The sequence below is a fragment of the Pituophis catenifer genome, unplaced genomic scaffold (genome assembly GCF_029215685.1).
Source record: "Pituophis catenifer annectens isolate HBS135680 unplaced genomic scaffold, rPitCat1.0.hap2 SCAF_1, whole genome shotgun sequence".
NCBI classification, from domain to species: Eukaryota; Metazoa; Chordata; class Lepidosauria; order Squamata; family Colubridae; genus Pituophis; species Pituophis catenifer.
This window is the reverse complement of record NW_027256881.1, coordinates 217,358,289-217,380,341: the sequence shown is the minus strand read 5'-3', so window position 1 is coordinate 217,380,341 and position 22,053 is coordinate 217,358,289. Positions and strand designations below refer to the sequence as shown.

At 36.0% G+C, this 22,053-nt stretch overlaps 1 protein-coding gene across 2 annotated transcripts in view; it reads left to right on the top strand.

Moving 5' to 3' along the window:
* The first annotated feature begins 6,353 nt into the window (after positions 1-6,353).
* RAB3GAP1 (RAB3 GTPase activating protein catalytic subunit 1) overlaps positions 6,354-22,053 on the top strand; it is a 32,075-nt gene continuing 16,375 nt past the window's right edge. The window contains exons 1-14 of one of the 2 annotated variants that reach the window (XM_070946905.1): positions 6,354-6,398; positions 6,565-6,620; positions 9,597-9,672; positions 10,442-10,574; positions 11,278-11,356; positions 11,652-11,771; positions 12,186-12,351; positions 13,362-13,461; positions 15,423-15,504; positions 16,270-16,338; positions 17,764-17,837; positions 20,604-20,696; positions 21,236-21,402; positions 21,809-21,907. In XM_070946905.1, coding sequence (XP_070803006.1) covers positions 6,354-6,398; positions 6,565-6,620; positions 9,597-9,672; positions 10,442-10,574; positions 11,278-11,356; positions 11,652-11,771; positions 12,186-12,351; positions 13,362-13,461; positions 15,423-15,504; positions 16,270-16,338; positions 17,764-17,837; positions 20,604-20,696; positions 21,236-21,402; positions 21,809-21,907 — 1,359 coding nt within the window. The remainder of the gene's footprint in view (positions 6,399-6,564; positions 6,621-9,596; positions 9,673-10,441; positions 10,575-11,277; positions 11,357-11,651; positions 11,772-12,185; positions 12,352-13,361; positions 13,462-15,422; positions 15,505-16,269; positions 16,339-17,763; positions 17,838-20,603; positions 20,697-21,235; positions 21,403-21,808; positions 21,908-22,053) is intronic. The other variant, XM_070946990.1, reaches the window with a different exon arrangement.

The window sequence follows — 22,053 nt, the reverse complement described above, 5'->3', positions numbered from 1 at the left end:
AGAGGAACAATAGAAAATAAATACAGATGGTTTGTCAGTTGTTTTGAGAGTTATGTTTACATGATGTAAATTCTACACCACAATATCTGAAATTGGAAAGAATTTCTGCTTGTCATATCACAGCCCTGAGACTAAGACTGAAGTTGCTACTATTCAATTTAAAATTATTATTCAGAGACACATGGTTTTATATCTCTAGGATATAATGGATTAGCATTGTCAAAAATTTATTAAGTAAATTTCCTAATTTAATTTGATTGGGAACCACCCAAAGTGGCTATATATATATTTTAAATAATAAAATAAAAGTAACTAAAATATAGTCTAAATAAAGAAAACGAACATCAGACGCTGAAGACAGCAAAGGATCATGATCTCCTTGTCCTGCTTAGTGTGTGAACAGATCAGGTTATCTGCTGGATTAGAAAAATAATATTAGTTTGATCCAGCAAACAAATTCTTATGCTTTAACATTTTTAAATAGGGATCTAAGAGAATGAAGAGCCCATTTTGCTCAAAGAAAGAACAAATAAGAAAAATGTGGAAACTGAAGTACAGCAAATATTAGACTATCTGTAATATTATAAATGTAGAATGCTATGGTGCTCACTTACCTTATTATTTTTAACTTTTGCTGTTCTCCAGTCTCCACTTTGTGCCTCCACATTTATGTTTCTGGTCATTGAGCTAGAATTGTTGCCATCTGTCCCACTCAGAGAAAGCAGTTCAGTGACTGAGCAACCGAATATGTCTTCTGTTACTTCCTTATAATCTTCGTACTCAAAGATATTTGTATATGACTGAAAGGCTGAGTTTGCAAGGTAGTAAGTCCATGCAGTTGTCATATTTGCTACACTGATATTTTCAAGCTGGGTATTTTCTAGAGGTGGTGAGCTTATTTGGTCTGTAAAAAAGGATGCGGACAGCTTTTGATTATACTCATAGTGTAAAATCTGGCTTGTTTCCTGCTCCACAAGGCAATCAGCTGTTTTGTTTTGTCCATCCCTTAAAGTCCTACTGTTGTTTGCATTATTTGGTTCATTTGTATTTTTCACACAGCTTAAGAAAGGAGCATATTCTGCATGAACTTTAACTTCCGGCCAAAGTAACTCCTGAACATTGGTGGCAAATGCTTTCTTAGGAAAAGCATCATCTTCATCGCCATCATCGTAATCATCTGATGTATATTCCAAAGAGGCTTCTTCAATTGGTGACAAGCCTGAATTAGGACATACTTTCTTTTGCTTAGCAAGTTCAGGAAACTCAATGGAAATCTGAGCTTGCTGATCAGTATCTTCACAAATTGATTCAGTGTTCTCTTTTGGCTGAATCTGCAGATCAGCAGAAGAGGCAGTCACATCTTTGCCTTGTTCTAGACCGCAACCTGTTAACTTGGACGCCTTTTTTGAAGCAACTTCCTTCTCCTTCAATTTTGGTTTAATATTAACGTTCTTGTGAGATTTAGAGTATGTTTTCTTCTGGGGACTTTTTATTCTGCTACTCTTCTCCCCATTGAAACAGTTGGATTTATATTTCATATCATTATGCCATCCAGTTGGAGCAGAACGCACATTCCTGTTACTCTTATTTTCACCACACCCATCAGGCTTACGGGAGTATACTGGAGTCCCAAACATTTCATAAATGCCAGGACCTTTGTCGTTAGAATGTATTTCCTTGAACATGTCACTGTATTTCAGATTCAAATGGTCTACTGGGGATTGTTCTTGTCCAACAGGCAATGGAGAGATTGTTTTTCTCAAACTAACAGAATTTGGGGAAATACAGGGAAGCACTTGCTTTGTAGAACTCTGACCATTATGCTGGAAGCATTTTTTCTCCTGTTGGAGATTATTTTTCTGAAGTTTTGAAGATATCTTAGTCTCTTCATGAGACAATCCTAAAGAATGAGAAATAGGATTTTTTATCTTATTTTGATGCTGAATGGAACTCTTGCCCCAGATCATTAAATTCTGAGCCATTTTGGTACACAGTTTAGTTTTTAAAAGACATCTGTTGCTATTTCCTTTATATCTGCCAGTCTTCTTGTGAGCAAAAATATTGAAGCTTTGGTTTATGTTAGACAGCATGCTCTTTCTTTGGGACAAGCATAATCTTGCTTTCAGCAGCTTCAGATTCAATTACATTTTCTATTCAAACCATCTGTTGGGCAAACAGTAGTATCAGATGATTCAAGACCTACTAAGATAGTAAGTCATTAAAGCATGATTTTTGTTAGCTTTGCTTACAACAGCACTTCCAAATCCAGCCTTTTTTACACTTTTGTTGTGATGTTTTCACCTCTGATGATTCTGCTTTGCTTAATCTAATTTAGGGATACTCTTGTTAAATCTTTTTCCTGCATACTTAGACTTAAAAATATATTTGTCTTGAAGGATTAACATTCTGATTCTTTTGCTTCAGGAAATATTTCACTTGGGCTCTGACAACTATCAGAACAATCAAAATCACAACTACTGTTTATATTAGCTATATTCTCAGAGATCACTAGTATTTTGTGGGTTGCACAATTGGTAGATAGAGCAATAGCAATAGCACTTAGACTTAATACCGCTTCATAGTGCTTTTACAGCCCTCTCTAAGCGGTTTACAGTCAGCCTATTGCCCCCAACAATCTGGGCCCTCATTTTACCCACCTCGGAAGGATGGAAGGCTGAGTCAACCTTGAGCTGGTGAGATTTGAATTGCCAAACTGCAGCTAGCAATCAGCTGAAGTAGCCTACAGACTGCACTCTAACCACTGTGCCTGTTGCATTTCGACTGGAATTCAATTTCTTGGGCTGTGGAGTAGCCATAGACTATGCAATATTATTCTGAGTAATACACAGAGAAGCTTCCAGATGTATTACTGAGGGTGTGATAAACAGACTGTTAAGGTATCCCTGCCACTGACCATCTGCCTGGAGGTCAAATTTCTTGAATGGTGAATGAGAGTTCAGAATATGTGAAAGATCATTAGCATCATTGTATTTTTAGTGTTCTTTCTTACTGGAGGAAGTTGTACTGTTTTGATAGGTTGTCAAAAAGTTTCTGTAAGTTGCAGAAAATAATAGAAAACTGTTATTAATATTTTACCCAGAAATCTCCTATGTGAATTAAATATAATACTTAAATATAATAAAAACAGCATTTACTTTACTTTTTAAAAGTTACAATGGGAAGAACAACTCACAATAAAAGCATCCATTTATCAGCCAGGTCCCATTCTGTGCCTAAAATGTATAGAATCCAGGCTTAGTGAAATAAAAAGGTACAAAACTGGTATATGTAATACATTAACTGTTTTAGTTTAAACCACTTAAAAGCTAAGCGAACGCAAAATGGAATGCAAAGAATTATTAGGACACAAAATTATTCTATAGAGGCCAAGACTACCATTTGTAGAATTCCCAAAAAGCATGGACAGTGGAATTCTGGGAATTGTGAGCCAGTTGGGTGATTTTGGGCCATTCATTCATTCTCAGTCCAACACACCTCACAGGATTGTTGCTGTGGGGGAAATAGGTGGAGGAAATAGTATCAGGGATGTTTGTCCCCCTTAAGTTATTTATAAAAATAATAAAAGCTGGGTAAAAATAAATAAAAAATGGAGATACAAAAGAATGAATAAAATGGGCTTTCAAACAATGGGGCATTCCTTTTATATTGTGTATGTCAGCTGAGATTTTATAAAAAAGATTCCAGTGGCAAGCTCACTCATCTCAAGATGCTGTTTGTCTCCTTTTTGCTATTTACAACATCCATATTTGAGTAATAGGTGGAAATAGTAGAAAGTATATTTCTTAATTATAACTCATCCTACCAGTTAAGAAGCAGTCCAATGCAAATTTTCATCTAGCAAGGGAGATTAAAATATTCCAAATTGCACTTACTTATAAGTTTATAACATCACCAACAAATATAGTTGTAGGTATTAATAACAAAACTAATAAACATCATTTTAGCAGAATCCATAGACCTGTTGTATCACAAATACAATGGATGAATTAAAACTATGTACCGTAGTTCAAATACTGTAGATCAATGTAGTTGCAGTAATAGTAAATTTTATATTAAAGCAGCTTTTTTGTTGACATGTTCTATGGTATACAATCTGTTGCATTTATTTACTGGGAAGAAAAATAAAGATGTTCTATTGAAATTCTATTTTACCTTCAATTTGATTCTAGAAAGGAAGAAACATGATTGTAGAGCTGCTAAACTCTGAAGATCCTCTCTCAGCACAAATCCTTCTGATATTGAGAGTTAGATTCTGACTGTTTAGTTTACAAGCTGTCACCAAGGTAACTCTCTTTTGGGTATTTTGTACAGTGAATGACTGAACAAAGAGGCTTAGCTGGGCTGGGCAAGCAAATGAGAAATCTAGATCTTAGATTAACAAGCTTGAGGTTTGCAGCAAAATTCTAAGAATATACATCACACATAAAATGCATTATCTCACTTATTCTTTAGGTAACCATGAGAAGATGAATGCTTTCTGGAAAGTTGATAAAAATAAATGCTCTTTCTTTGCAAAAAAAAAATCTTAAATTATCTGTTAGACATGTTTGCTGATTGAATATTGGCAGGCTTCTGGCTTCATCTTTTGAAATTTGAAAAAAATATGACAGACATCTTACCATTTCAACAGAAATGAGTTGAACATGTAGTCTTCTTCTCCCTTTTTTGTTTCTCTAGGTTTTACCATTCAGAACCTTGGCTCTGTTTACTCTATGATCCACCCCATTTCTAAGAGATCAGTAAAGAGGGTGTGCATAAGTGCACCAGCGTGCCTACCATCCCTGTCCTACTGTCCCCATTTATTTGTACTCATTTCCTGTGTTCATGTCCATGTTTATACTTATACCTGTTATCTTGTACATGGTTGACAAAATAAATAAAATAAAATCTCCAAGGTCTAGGTTTAAGTAATACCAGTACTTACTCTGCCATTGCTAAGATCTTAGTTTTCACAACCATAGTACATAAACTCAGTCCTATGATCTTTATTTTTGATGAATATTATTTAACCACTTTAATTCTATTCTCTATTAACTTTTGTTTTAATTGCATCCCATGAGTCAGAATCCTTTCTGAAATGTTTCCTGTAAACCGTCTTGAGTCACCATGTGTGAACAGGCGGCAATATAAATTTCCTAAAATAAATAAAATAAAATAAATAAAAGTGAATGACCCTGCCATTCAATATCTGGATTGGGCAACTCAAATGTGGGCTGGATTGATAATAAGCAGATAGATGTAGCTGGTTTCTATGTTTTGTTTGTTTGTGTGTGTAGGAGGGACAGACAGACAGACAGACACAGACAAAGCATGGCTTTTATTTACCTATCTGTTGCTCAGAAATAATTGAAACGAACCTTAAAAGGAAACCTATCTTCTACGTATTGAATTTGTGTACTGTACTTACAAGAAGAGACCCACTTCTTCTAAGTACGGTACTGAGGTGGCACAGAGAAAAACAAACGCCCCAAGGCCTAGACCAGGGGTCGGCAACCTTAAAACACTCAGAGCCATTTGGACCCGTTTCCCACAGAAAAGAAAACACCGGGAGCCACAAAACCCTTCCCTGCCTGACTTGTTTCTTGAGCGGCCACAAAACTAGCATATGTAATTGAATTAAACTTTGTTTTCTTCTGAAACTTTTCTTGGATTTATTCATGGTTGGCCTACTGGGGGGTTGAAAAGCTCGATAAATCACATGCTGGTGAGTGTTGCACATTGGCGGTTGTGACACATATTTTTGAGTGACAGGGTGCCGCAGCAGAGGGGTGAAATAGCCACATGCTGCTCCAGAGCCGCAGGTTGCTGACCCGTGGCCTAGTCTCTTTTGCCTCAGCATCAGGGTCTACCCCTCTTTCACCATATAAAAGTTCCTAGGATGATTTAAAGCCACCCACGTATTCTTTGAGGCGCAGAGGAAACGATGTACCCCATCTTTATTTCCCACAGGATAACAGCTGGAGCGCTTTCTTTTTTTCTCTTGCCCTTTCAGTTTCCCCCAATCGACTTGCTCATCACGTTTGCGACAATAAACTAACATCAGGACCAATGGAGCTTGACTCCCTGACCACATTCCTGCAGTTTTTCCTGACAACACAAGACGGACCGCCAGGGACTAATTCCACAAGCCTCTTCATCCCAAGTCTAAACAGAAACACCCCCACCACACATACGCAATACGGCGACCCAGCAACAAAAGGAGGGGGGAGAAAATCCCCTCAGACTCTCCGGGCCTCAGGGAGAGATTCCTCCCCCCCCCCACGACTCTTGCCCCCAACCCCGCGCCGCTGTGCCACGTGCCGCGCCGCGCGCCGCCTTGTCTCCCTCCCATCATGCCCTTCGGGACGCTGCTTCTCAAGATGGCGGCCGACAGTGAGGTTCGTTCGTCGGTTGAAACCCCCTCCCCCACCCCCTTCCCTCATTCCCCTTTCGGGCTAAACGGGAAAGTGGCGATGCGGCCCCGGTGCTCTTTAACCCTCTTCTTTCTCCGCTCGGTGCCTCACTTGGTCACTTGCCTTCTTTTTTCTTTTTTTTTCCCCACAGCCGGAGTCCGAAGTGTTCGAGATCACGGATTTCACCACCGCTTCCGAATGGGAGAGGTAGGTGCCTCACCTTTCCGCGTTGTCTTTTTTCCCCCCTTCTTAACCTGCGCTGGCATCGATGCAGTTAATGTTTAGGGATCCCCCCTTGTTGCCCCGGGTCTTTCGTCTGGCTTCTGTTTTTGTATTTTATTTTATTTTTGTATCTGGAATTGCTTCGCAAATGCAAATGTAATGTAAATGGGTAACTTACGAGAAAGAGTTTGTTGGGAGTGTTGCATTGCCGACAGTGGTTGGTCACATTGGGGGAGAGGACTCGTAAGGACAGCATTTGTGAGGAAAATATAGGTAGGACATTCTAAGTATTGGGGAGTGCATACTTACTTACCTGCTGAGTGAACCCAGGTTGTTCCATGGAAGGCCCCTTTTTGCATAGCGTCTCTGGTATTTAAGAGATACCTATATAAATATCTTCCGTAGATTGATTATACCGTTATTTACTTAACATTGGACAGGTGAAAAAGTTTCCAGTCTTATGTTGCTTGCTATTACTTGGCAACTCAGGTATAGTAAGGATATTATTTGTGCTGGGTGAATGATTGAGTTCACAAAAGATACTGAAGACAAATATGACAAAATATTTGAAAAGCATGTAGAATAAATGCTGATACAATGCCTGTAATATAAAGTTGCTCCGGGTAGTTATTTATTTCTTTATTTATATTTCAATTAGGTTGCCAAACTTGTCAACAACTTTGGGTAGTACATAGAATGAAAAATAAAAGTATAGAGCAATGGTCTTCATCACAGGCTATATCAACTTCCAGGGTCCTTGCTACATTTCTAGGGTAGCCGCAGTAAGTTTTTGAGAGAGCGATCGAAACTTAATTGCCAGGCATATGATATTTGTGTCATAATTCACATTCTCAATACTGATTTATTGTCTGCATAGAATTAATCATTTTTGTTAGTCCCTCCGGAGAGGGGCGGCATATAAATTTAATAAATAAATAAAATAAATACTTTGTTTTTATACAACACAGTTTAAATTAATAAGAGGGCTAGCTTGGTTTAATGGATAAAACATCTGGCTAGAAATTGGGAGACTGTGAGTTCTAGTCCTGCCTTAGGCAGAAAGTGACTGGGCTAGTCACTTTCTCTCAATTCTAGAAAGGAGGCAATGGCAAACTATTTCTTAAAAAAAAAAGACTTGACAAGAAAACTGCTAGAATAGGACACAGTTGAACAGAATTTAAAAATGGTTTGAATAGAAAAGTGCATTTTTTCCCCAGCTAACGGTGACGCTGAGAGGAGTCACAAAGAGAAATGAGTCTCAAAGGGTGCCCTGAATAAAAAAAGGTTGCTGTTGAGCAGTGAGGAAACTAGCATTAGGATTGTTTGAATCTCTGAAGATGGAAGGCTGCTGTTTCATTAGGTCAGCGTTGTGACAGAGAATTATTCCCTTTCTGGGTTCTATCAGGTTTCTTGTTGAAGGGATGTGACTCAGAATATACAGAATATATCAACTGTCTGAAATTACAGGGTGCAAATATGAATTATCTTTATTAATTACAAAAGTGTTATTAATAGTTTCTATTTAAGAACCTATTTCAACATTTATGTAAGGATGCTCTGAAATTATGCTATATTAAGCAGAAATATATCTAGGTATGACTAATGAGTTAAGTAATTTTTATATTTCAGCTACTGTCCATATTTATTAGAAATAGTTATCTGTTAATTCTGAGTATGCTTTCTTAGAAGTAAATTCCATTGCATTCAATAAAACATTTTCTACAATATTTATAGGAAAATTAATCAAGTTGGCATCTCAGTGCAATAGTATTTTGTATGCGCTATTGCTGTGTGTTTTTTCAGTATATTTGTTTTTGTTCAAAGCAAAGATGAGGAATAGCATGTTATGACTTCAAGCTGTAATAATTCTCTCCATCAGATCAAGCTGTGATCTTTAGCAAATGTCATTAGACAGTGATAAAGTAGATGAAATTGAGTCACCGTTCCAAATGAATCAGAGGAGACAATAGCTACGCAACTTGCAAAACAATCGACCCGTCAGTTTGGCTAAACTGAATTTTAAAAATCTGTTTTTGATTAATTCATATCATTATTAGGATCTGATTCACCATTTCAAAATGCATTTCAAAATAAATAGTCCTCAATTTAAAGCCCTTCATTTAATGATTGTTTGAAGTTACTATGGCACTGAAAACAATGATTTATGATTGTTTTCACACTTATGACCATGCAGCAACTCTGGTTACCCAATGATGGTTGCAGTGTTCCAGGTCATGTGATCACCATTTGAAACCTTTCCAGCCAGCTTATGACAAACAAAGTCAATGGAGAAAAAAGTCAGATTCACTTAATGATGGCATAATTTATTTATTATTTATTTATTATATAATTCACTTAATGGCAGTGATTTGCTCAACAACTGTAGCAAAAAGATTATAAAATGGGGCAAAACTCACTTAACACTTGCCTAACTTAACAATGGAAATTTGGGGCTGAATTTTGGTCGTAAGTTGAAGACTATGGGTCAGCACTGCTTTTGATTTCCTTGTTTATTAACTTGTGTTGAGTTATGCCTGTGCCTGGAATGCCAATTCAGGATAATGACATTTACTTTTAATGCTTTGTGTGATATTTTCCTAATAATGTTTAATTCTTAAATACATTTCTTCTATAAATTATATGTGCTTGCTTAGCCTTTTTTTTCCTGAATATGATCAGTTGTAGATCTAAACAAGACTTTGTGTTGATTCCTGTTCTTTGGAATTATTTTACCATAAATTAGTTCATAAGACCCTAGCTCTGATATATGGTTATATATAGCACATTGCCTTGATCTTTTTGTGATCCATCGTTTGATAGCTGTTGTTTTAAACTTTGGAAAAAATTAATTAAATATGAATTTTCCTTTAAATTAAGCAAAAAAAGGTATGTTGTTGGATTATGTTTATTTTTAGAAACATGGATTTTAATACTAATGATTTTCAAACATTTTCTCATTAGATTTATTTCCAGAGTTGAAGAAGTTTTGAATGACTGGAAACTTATTAACATTTCTTCAGGCAAATCTTTAGAAAAGGTAAGGATGTTTGCTTTGGAATTATTTAGAGGCCAATGTAAACATAAGAAAAAGTAAATCACAGTGAGTCAACATGTGAAAATATAGTGTGGCCTTAATTTAAATTAACAAAATAATTTTAGTTGCTAGTTCACTAGTTAGGAATATTTGGTGATTATTTCTAGTAAAAAGGCACTGTTGTTTCATATACTCGGAATATATTTTTATTACTGAATGATAAAGATGTCATCTTTACAAGATACATAACATATAAAGCAATTATTTCATTAGATATTTTTCAGATTCGTTAAACATCAAAAATAGAATGCTGTTCCTAAGTGTCAGGCAAGCAAATGTGTACTTGTGAAATCATTAGGAGCTGAGTCAGTTCCAGTTCAGTTGATTGCTCTGAATGTTTTGAGGAGTTACACAAGGAAAATTAGAATCATCAGCTTTTAAATTATACTAATAATCTTTTTTGTTTTTCTGTCTTTGAGCTGTGATAGCTTTTATGAAACATTTTAAGAAAATATTTTATTTTTTAAATAATTGATTTATATCTGCTTTGATTTAAAAATGATACAAAAGTACTAATCAATAGGTTAGGAAGAAAGAGCCAATGGAGGTTCAAAGGAATGAAATTCTATTTCTATTTTGTTAAATTTTTCATAATAAACATAAAAATGCTTTTCAGAGTAGCAATGGATTTTTACTATGGCATTTCCTATGAAATGTGATTAAAAGTATTTCAGATAACTTTTCTGATCACATAATTATGTCTGATATATAGGGTGTATATACCACTGAAACATGGGAAGAGAAATCTGATGAAATTACTTTTGCTGATTTTCGATTCTCCGTGACGCATCATTATCTAGTCCAAAAATCAACTGATAAAAATGCAAAAGATGAACTAGTAGAAGGTGGGTACATTTTTAAGTGCTCAAAAAAATCTTTAGTTCATAGCATCTATTTTTTTATTTATTAAATTTATAAGTTGCCTATCTCAGTGTCAAGTGACTCTGGCTAGCCCAGAACATCAGTTTTTATTGTGATACACTGTGAAGTTAGTACTTGTAGACAATGTTATACTCTAATAAATTACATATTTGATAGCTTGCTCATTAAAGGAGCATATAGATATATGGTAACATTTTTAAAAAGAAGGCATCAACTTCCATTTTCGTTAGACAATTGAAGAGGGAAATATATAGGTTGATAACTGATTTGGTGTAGTTTGGTACCAGTTTGACCTGGCACAAAGTCAGCTGGATGATCTTGGGCCAGTTACTCTCAGCCCTAGGAAGTAGCAATGGCAAACCACTTCTAAAATCTTACCTTAAAAATACAAGGACTTGTCCAGGGACTGACTGACTCAGAGGACCCAAAATCAAAATCAAGGGCTGATGTGCTTATTTTTTATTTAGTAGTTGTAAAAGTGTATTTACGAAGACAACTAGTATTTGCAATTTTACAATAATTAAACCGATTGATGTCTTATTAAATTTAATTAAAATCGTTTATTTGGACTAAAAATCAAATTACCCATGTTGGCTGTTTAATCAAATTCTTTGTTCTGCTTGAAACTTTAAAGACTTAATTGTTTCATCTTTAATGGTTTAACAGATGCTCTTCCTGTTGCTATGCAAGATCTTCTATGCATGAACAATGATTTCCCTCCTAGAGCTCACTGTTTAGTAAGATGGTATGTCTGTTATTTAAAATCTTACATTTTAATTTAAGAAATTAATTGTAAGAATTTTTAATGATGATTTAATAATACATTTCATAGACTAATTATTTATGCCACAAAATGCAAGATACCAAAAAGAATATTGTTAACATAGTGGTTTTCCCTGATGTTAGATCATGTTTAATCTTTAGTGGGGCTTAGCAGAGAGACCATTGTTTTAATATTTAAATAATAGTGAGAGATAGATGCATCTTAATCCCCTTAATCTTTGAAATCTAAATTTAGTGGAATATTTCATTTGTTCTAGGTATGGCTTGCGTGAACTTGTAGTTATTGCACCAGCAGCAAACAATGAGGCAGTTCTTAGCGAATCCAAATGTAATCTTCTTCTGAGTTCAGTTTCTATTGCATTGGGCAACACAGGCTGGTAAGTAAATTTTTATCAATAGAAGAGAATATTTGTAGCTCAGGGTTGAACTGTGGGTCCTTGCTGCTTGATTGTTTTTGTGCAGGTGTTTCATTATCCAGCTAAATAACATCTTCAGTGCTGGAAGGGAACAGGACTAGACCTCTGTTTATATACAGCGGTAAAGTTAACTTTTATAATCCTGCATTATTTGTTGTAGCAAAGTAGGTGCACATGAAGAACCTTGTTTTACTAGCTTGCAGAAACAAGACAAGATGCTAACCACAAGCAGAAAAAAAAATATATATAAAGTTGCTTCTTTGCTGAGTTTTCAGTGTGGTTTTTTCCCTCAAATGCTACATTAGTGATTTTAATCAGTCTAGTCCTCCAAGAGTACAATCATCTTTATTTGAAAACATTTTCAATATTTTTCAGCCAGGTGCCAGTATTTGTGCAAATTCATCACAGACACCGGAAAATGTATGTTGGAGAGTGTCAAGGTCCTGGAGTCAGAACTGACTTTGAAATGGTTCATCTTCGCAAAGTACCCAGTCAGTATAGTCACTTATCTGGATTGTTGGATATCTTCAAATCTAAGATTGTGAGTATAGTTTGTGTATGCACGTGGTAGGTGCATGAAGATGCCCCAAATGATCTTCCCAAAAGTAGCAAGTGCAGTAACTCTTATGCTAGTTAGTTCTCAACTTACAACCACAGTAGAGACCAGAAAATAAGTTAAGTATTGTGTTCATTAAGTGAGGCACCATCTGACTGTACCTTTTTTTGCCTTGGCTGTTAAGAGAGACATCAGTTGACCTTCTGCCAGCTTCCCTGTTGACTTTGCTTGTCAGAAGCCAGATAGGAAGGTCAGAAATGACTTATGTGATTGCAAGATTCTGGAACTATTGTAAGCGTGAGCTGGTTGCTAACCACCTGGATCACTATCGTGACCTCAAGGATGCTGCGATGGTTGTAAATGCAAGGGTTGATTGTACGTTACTTTTCCAGGTCTCTACAGTTTTGTGAACAGTTCTTAAATGAATGGTCATTAAACAAGGACTACCTGTATTTTGAATGGGCCACTTTAGGTGAGGTTACTCAGAAATGCCATGCAGATTAAACATTTTTGAAGATTGTGCTATATCATGTACCATTTATAATTTATTCAGACTTTAGTTTTCCTTAGTTTTTATTCCTACTGTTTTTGATCTGATTAAATATGAACAGTATACTGTAAGTAGGGAAAGGTTTCAAAATTAAAGTTCTGCCTTTTCACTTCAATACAGAATGATTAAAAATGACTTGTGTTGTTCTCTGTCACATATCCAATGCCTGGGGAAAGTCTTTCATCTCACAAATTATGTCATTTCAAATAGAATGTTCACAAGAGATACATTTTTTGTGAATCAGTCTTAGTTTGAACTTTAAAGTGGTTCAGATAGACATTGCTAGAATTCAGCTGTTTGCGAAAAGTATTCATATACAATTTTGAAAATCTATTCTTCAGAAATACTTTCTGTTATATTATCTGGGTTAAAACATAAGATTAGGAATGTCTAATGTTTTGGACCTCACATTTTTTGTAATTATTATTATTGATATGTTTTCCAGGGCTGCCCGTTAACTCCACTCCCTGCAATTAGTATAAGTATTAGGCTTACATATATACTTCAAGATTGGCAGCAGTATTTCTGGCCTCAACAACCTCCAGGTAGGAAACCAATTTATTTCTATTACAATTTCATGTTGTGGAATTTAGTACAAAATTAGATGAGAACCAAAGAAACATGCAACAAGAATTCTTTTCTTCTTTCCTGTTTTGTTTATAGGACAAATAAATTAAAAGTTCAATGTATATTAAATACGTGACAGCTGCTTTGAGGCTAGGGTAAGGGGAAAAAAGACTTTTGTTCCTCACTGCAAATCACAATAGCAAAAGAATAATTTTATTTGTGGGTCCTTGGCTGTTTTCTTGCAGACCTAGTTGGTAAACTAGGTAGATGTTACTTAGTTTGATAATGAAACGTCTGCAAGAAACTCAGAGAGTACCAAGGATTCCACAATTCCCCCTTGAGCTACAAATATTTTCTTCTATAATTTTGTCTTTTTTTGCAGTTTTTTTAATTTTTCTTAATTTCTTAAATTATATTTTTAGCTTTGTGACATTTACTTCTGATTTCTGGCAGAAAACACCTATTGGGCAAAATTTATTTACCTAGCGACCACCGCAAAATAATATAAAAAATATTCCAATTATGCTCATAAGTTGAGTATTACCTGTAAAATGAAGTATTCATGCATTAACATTAACAGGTTACCACATGTATTGGGATTCCTATTCATTCTTTGTAGTAGATTTAGTTGCTCAAGAATCTGTTATACCAGTGATGGCTAACCTTTTTCTCTTTGTGTGCCAAAAGTGCGCACGCACAACAGCACACGTGTATGCCGTCACCCATAATGCAATGTGTGCCCCATGCAAGTGCGCACGCCCCCCATGCATGCACACGCGCCCACTGCCCGCCCTCCCGCACATGCGTGTGAGGAGTGGGATTCAAAAATTTTAGCAACCTGCACCATGGTGGGGAGGGGACATTTTCGCCCACCTCAGCTGCGGAGGCTTTCCGTGAGCCTCTGGGAGGGCGAAAATGGCCTCCCCCAGGCTCCGGAAGCCCTCCGGAGGCTGAAAACGGGCCCGTTTCCACACTTCTGGAAAGTGTGTACCTCAATCACCATGCTCCCCCCACCCCCCCCGCACAAGCACGCTTGACCCCCCCCCTCGTATGCCCACGTATTTCCTGCCTCCTGCACATCCTGAAAATCAGCTGGCTGGTGGGAGACGCGCATGCACATGCGCAGTAGAACTGAACTGGACGACGGCTTGCGTACCTGCAGAGAGGGCTCTGTGTGCCAGCTGTGGCACGCATGCCATAGGTTCGCCATCACGGTGTTAAACTGATACAGGTTGTCCTCAACTTATAACAGTTCATTTAGGGACTGAAGTTTACAACAGCACTGAAAAAAGTGACTTATTATTTTTCACATGACCATTGCAGCATCTCCATGGTCACATGATCAAAATTTGAGCACTTGGCAACTGGCATGTATTTATGATATTTGCAGTGTTCTGGGGTCACATGATCTCTTCCTATGACCTTCTGACAAGCAAAGTTAATGAGGAAGCCAGATTCATTTAATAACCATGTTACTAACTTAACTGCAATGATTCACTTAACTGTGGCAAGAAAGATCATAAAATGGGGCAAAATTCATTTAACAACTGTTTCACTTTGCAACAAATTTTGGGCTCAATTGTGGTCATAAGTCAATGACTATCTGCACATATTTTCTATTACCATCTCCATAATGCTAATGATTGCAAACTGAAGAATCTGAACTTTTTTCAAGAAGAGGTTGTGTAGAAATTGTATGAAACTTTTTTTATCTCTTCACCCCACTGTCCCTCATAAAAGGTGAGATCAACATTAAGCAGAAGATTAAACTTTTGTGCCTAAGATGATCTTACTGGTTTGTTGTGGCAATATCATCCTTTCTTCAGATGGTAGGAATTAGAATATATATTTAATATGGAATAATATGACAAAATATTTATAATATATCTATGTATAACTGTATGAACTGTATAAACATAACTATATGTTTTGCCAATAGATATAGATGCTTTAGTTGGAGGTGAAGTTGGAGGCGTAGAATTTGGAAAGTTACCATTTGGTGCCTGTGAAGATCCTATTAGGTAAGGAGTTTTTTTTTATTATTATTATTTCAGACGTCTTTTTAACAGAACTATTGCTTATGCAACTACATTGTGTAACATATAAATAAGGTGTTTGATAAGTCCTGCTATCCATGTATTAAAGTTACCAGATCTATTTCTTTTGTAACCTCACTGTTAGAGGACACAGTATTATGGCAATGAATAGGCATGCATAAATTCTCTTTAAAATTATTCAGTGAGTTATAGGAAAATATTGGGTCTCCGCTGCATATTTTAAGAAATAAACATTGGTATGTATAAAATAGTAAGTTTGAATTTCCATAGACAGTTAAAAACTGTCTGAATTATAAGCAGCCATTTGCGTATCTTTGCTACAATCAATGGGAATATGCCTTTTTTGCAGTCACTCATTCTAGTAATGGACAGTCTTTTGGTGCTAAAGACCATACTTAATAATTAGGAGGCTTGATAGGTGGGTGCAGTTATGCCACACATAAATCAGGGATTTTTGTTCCCCTCTCCCCAAGTTTGAGAGGGGTTTCTTTCCTTTATTTTCTTCCAAGTGATGCTAAGTGTAGTTTAGGTTTATATATATTTCTTTCCCAAAGTGATGCAAAATCATACCATCAATTTCAAGTGATCTTTCATCATTGAATAGTTTTGGTCTTGAGATACCCTCATGAGTAACTTCCTGTTTCTGCAAGTCTTAAGTTTGGATCCATGCTAATACTTGTTTTGTTATAATTTCAAAACTTCTTATAAAAGTCATGCTTCTACTTCCAGTGAACTCCATTTAGCAGCTACATGGCCCCATTTAACAGAGGGCATAATTGTGGACAATGATGTTTATTCGTAAGTACATACTTTTCTGTTTGATTAGATTTTATAGTTCAGAATTCCAGAACTCTATTTTAGTCAGACTTCTCCATTTCCCATAGAATAAATATCATTAAAATTGTATTTAAGTTTTCAATTCTATACAACAAGGCTTCCTATAGAACCGTGATGGCGAACCTATGGCATACGTGCCAGAGGTGGCACGCAGTGCCCTCTCTGATGGCACATGAGCTGTTGCCCCAATTCAGCTCCACTGTGTATGCGTGGTTGCCTCCCACCGGCCAGCTGGTTTTCGGGTCTCTGCTGTGCACGCGCAGGGGCATGCACGCATGTGGGGGTGGGGCACATATGCGTTGGTGCTGCACGTACATTGCATTTTGGGGGTTTGGGTGCGCTTTGGGCACTCGGTCCGGAAAAGGTTAGCCATCACTGCTATAGAATGAACATTGTAGTAATGTTTGTAATAATATTAAGATTGACTTTGCTAATGTGAATGTACATCCGTTTAATAAGAGATGCAGTTGAATCCATTCACTCTGAATAAAGTACACTATGCAGTAATAGTTTTTTTATGTGAATATTGTTTTTTGTTTGAAAGAATCAGGAAAGCAGGAAACACTGATCCGTGGTGATCCAACATCAGCATAAAAACCTTGGTTGAAAGAGAACTTGCTGTACTTTAAGCAGTCTATTCTGGAATGACTTATATACCAACACTAAGATCTTCCCAATACTTAGGAATTGTTTTTTCTTTTAGGAAAAGTTTGGCAGTTTCAGAATTAAGTGGTGGCTGCTTTTCAAGACTTTGTTCTAAGAAATTGAGCTAGAATCACAAGAAAAGCCTTGTGAGCCTTCCCATACCCTGGAATTAGGGAATGATTTCCAGGTGAGGCATCCCCTGGAAAGTAAAATAGTGGCAGCAGAAACTACCAAGTTGCTATCCTAGGAGAAATTGAAACAGGAGCGAAGACCAAGGAGCTCCTGGGAATGGAGATTTGGATCCTTTTATTTACCATCCTGAGGGCCTCAGAAATCCACGACACACATTGAGACTAATACGCTAATTTGAATAATTAACAGGGAAATTTTCAGAAAATGTTCTAATTCAAAATTGTCTAGACTATTTTAGATTATAAAAACAACCACATTAGTCAAAAATGGTAGAGAGCCTACCTAAAAAATGGTTCCCTATTTTATTTTATTTTATTTTATTTTATTTTATTTTATTTTATTTTATTTTTTATTTTATTTTATTTCATTTCATTTCATTTCATTTTATTTTATTTTATTTTATTTTATTTTATTTTATTATTTTATTTTATTTTATTTTGTCAGAGTATGCTAAAGATCATTGTCAAAAGTTGGTGTTTTTATTCAAACACTGCTTTTCAATGTTCGGGTGAAACAAAGTTAACGTATTATTTTGTTTTGTTTTTAAAGAGACCTGGATCCTGCTCAAGCACCTCAGTGGTCTGTGAGAGTCAGAAAAGCTGAGAATCCACAGTGCCTACTGAGTAAGTATTCTCGAGCTTTATTCTATCCTTTGCCTTTTTTTCTTTCAAATTACTGGTAGTCCTTGACTTACAACAGTTCATTTAATGAATGTTCGAAGTTACAATGGCAATGAAAAAACTGACTTATGACCATTTTTCACACTTAAAACAGTTGCAGCATCCCCATGGCCACGTGATAAAAATTCGGACACTTGCAACTGGCTCATATGTATGACAATGGCAGTGTCCTGGGGTCATGTGATCACCTTTTTCAACTTTCTGACAAAGTCAATGGGGAAGCAAGATTCATTTAACAACTGGGTTACTAAATTGATAGCTGCAGTGATTCACTTAACTATGGCAAGAAAGGTTGTAAGTTGGGGCAAAACTCACTTATCTGTCTCACTTAACAATAGACATTTCAGACTCAATTGTCGCAAGTTGAGGACTCCCTCTTATTACAGCATGATATGAAGTTGATATAGCACTGTGTGACTATACAGTGTGTGAAAAGTCCATGTAGATTTTGTGGTAAAGAATGCAGTAAGAACAATCTTCTATTTTTTTCTATGTCTTAATAGTTAAAATATGTTTCTATTTCAGAAAACATAGCACTGAAATGTTTTGAATGTAAAATTTTGATTTTTAAAAAAACTAATAATTTTATGACTTCATTTGCTATACTTACCATATTTTCGGAGTATAAGATGCACCAGAGTATAAGATGCAGCTTAGTTTTTGGGGAGGGAAATAGGGGAAAAAAAATCTGCCTACCAGGTATTCATCTGGCTAACGTCCTTAGTCTGGTCAGCTTCAGCACATTAGTTTGCTGGTTTTATCCCCTGCTTGGGATAAAAAACAGCTTCTAAAGCACAACTGATCTTTGGAGAGAGAAGCAATGAGAAAAGCAGGCAAACCATGGAGATAGCTTCACTCGCTAACACATCGTTAGGGCTGAAAAAAAACTTCACAGCTGAGAGTCGTAGGGAGCAGGCAAAGTGCTTTACTCGCTAGCTGTTAGAGTTGAAAAAAAAGCTTTGAAAAAGCTGCAATTGGGGTATAAGACAACCAAATTTTCAGCCTCTTTTAGGAGGGAAAAAAGTATGTCTTATACTCCGAAAAATATGGTAAATATTCATATGTGGGTTTCAACTTCTGTGGTAGTAATAAATTATATTAATTCTTTTTTTTCCATATTTTTTATTATTAACATATATAAAAAAAGAAATTAACATACATAACATACATGAATCATAATATATAATATATAACAATATACAGAATACAAACAAACAACAAGTGCTCCCCCACCCCTCGGGATCATTCCTACTTCCAGAATCTTAAAGTTTCTTCTGGTGGTGGTATCCCTCTTCCTCCAGAAAACACATATATTAGGAACTGTTTCCAGATTCCATTGAAATCGTTTACCTTCATTATACCCCTCCTTACTTTAATATTGCAAGTCAATTTATCATTTATGGCAATATCTCATACCTCCTTATACCATTCTTCCAAATTATAAACACCTTGTATCTTCCAATTCCTACCTTCCAATGTATCTTCCATGTAGTACCTTATATTAATTCTTAACGGCATATGCCTGATCTAGAAAGCTCCCTAAATTTCAAAAAAAGGCAATTTGTATCTTAATTTTAAATCTAAGTGAGCTTGAACACACTTTGTTTCAGGTCTTAAAATAACATAGTTGATTATTGGCCAATTACATATTTTCCAATTAAAATGTGGGATTTGCGTTGACAGAGAAGACAACTTGATTTATATGGTTAGCTATTCATAGTTAATTTTGAAATCCTTATTCTCTTTCTTTTCTTAATGGTTTTATTTATTTATTTATTGGTTCGATTTATATGCTGCCCTTCTCCGGAGACTCAGGGCGGCTTACAATGCGTTAAGCAATAGCCTTCTTTTGTATATACCTGCTTAGTAGGGCTTTCGCCCCCCCCCCCCCCCCAAAAGCGGTGTTCTTTTTTATACAAAGTCAGCTTATTTCCCCCACAATCCGGGTCCTCATTTTACCTACCTCGAAAGGATGGAAGGCTGAGTCAACCTTGAGCCTGGTGAGATTTGAACTTGCAGTAATTGCAGGCAGCTGGTGCTAGTTAACAGCACTTAGTCTGCTGTGCCACCCAAGGCTCTTACATGGTTTTCTCACAATGTTTTTATACAGGCCGTCCTTGACTTGCAACAGTTCATTTAGTGATGTTCAAAGTTACAATGCACTGAAAAAAGTAACTTATTACCATTTTTCACACTATTACACACAGCATCCCCATGGTCATGTGATCAAAATTCAGATCCTTGGCAACTGAGTCACATTTTATGACCATTGTAGTGTCCTGGGATCATGGGTAGCTTTTTGTGACCTGACAAGCAAAGACAATGGGAAAACCAGATTCACTTAACAACCATGTTACTAATTTAAGAACTACAGTGATTCGCTTAACAACTGTGGCAAGAAAAGTCGTAAAATGGAGCAAAATTCACTTAACAAATGTTTCACTTAGAAACAAATTTTTTGGCTCAATTGTAGTCGTAAGTTGAGGAATACCTGTATTTATGCGAGCATCTTAAATCCTAGTTACTCTTACAATATGAAATTTAAAGCCCTCCCATTAACCAATTGTTTAATTTTAGTATTGAATGTAAATTGCTAATTATAGGTTTGATAGAATAGAATACTTTTTCTAATAAAGCCCAATATTATTTATATGGAGTAAATCTTGGTGGAAAACAGTAAAGTATCTGCATGATTAATTTCTCTTATAGGTGATTTTGTTACTGAATTTTTCAAATTATGTCGTCGGAAAGAATCAACTGATGAGATTCTTGGAAGATCAGCGTTTGAAGAAGAAGGAAAAGGTAAAATTCATATTTTTCTGAAACAATCAAAGGTTGGGACACTTGGATTTGTGAAAACATCTAAGTAGTATTTAATAAAACAATGAGTAACAGTTTATGTTTTTTTTTTTTTAAAGAACTGTTCTTGACTTAGCAACCACTCATTTCATGACTTTTGAACTTATGATGACACTGAATGAGCAGTACTTAAAACTGGTCCTTATATTAATATCGGTTAATTTCCTGATGCCTGGCTTGGAGTTACAAAGTTGCAATATTCAGTGGTCATGTGATTGCAATTTTTAGCCATTGCCAGTATAAGCAGAGTCAATAGAGAAGACAGCAGGAAATCACTAATGGCAACCATGTGACATTCTCCTTTAAAGGCCTGTAGTGATTTGTTTAATGTTGTGGTTTACAACCACATCACTTAGTGATGGAAATTCTGGTCTCAGTTACCATTGTTAAGTGAGGCAAGATGGAAAGATACTAGGGAAATCAGATTACAATAATTTGGATCACTGATTTTTTTTTTTGGGCCAAATCTTGATATTTTGTAGATGCTGATATAAGCCATGCTTTGTCCAAGCTCACAGAACCAGCACCAGTCCCAATCCATAAATTGTCAGTGACAAACATGGTTCACACTGCAAAGAAAAAAATTCGTAAGCACAGAGGCATAGATGAATCCCCTTTAAATAATGAAGTCTTGAATACCGTTCTCATGGTAAGTTACATTTTATGATGGGTTATAAATTGTCTGAGCCAAGAGTGGTTTTTTGGTGACTTTCACTTGAATAACAAATCTGACCTTTCTCTGGAAAAATAGAGATCTTCTAGCAGTCACACATTGAAAATGGATTGCTGCTAAATGTCTGGCATTGTCACGAAAAAGCATTTAGAAGGCTCAGTTAAAAAAAACAACAGTGAGGTTGCTGTCAGGCATTCAGCTTTTGAGATCAGATTGATGCTCTATTAATCACATTGGCTGATAAACAAAATGTGTTGTTGATAGATTCATAGCAGAAGAAATAATGATTTAGGTGTTTAGTAGCCATGTTTCAGGGCAATGTAATGGTAACATATAATGCATGTGAAAAAATTGAAAACTGAAGCTATGTTTTTCCTTTTAGTATTTATTCCCTGATGCTGTTGACAAATCAGCAGATGGATCTGAAGCTAGAACTAATACTTCAACAGGAAGTATTCCACCCCCAGATAGTGAAGACTCTGTAAGTTCAAATGCATATGTGAAAAACATGTACCAGATTTTAATTATTTGTATTCAAATGAAAAGCAAATTTCATGGGTTTGATTAAGATGCCTTTTCAAAAGCACATAATGCTTTGTTTTAAAGAAAACAATTGTGCATATTAAA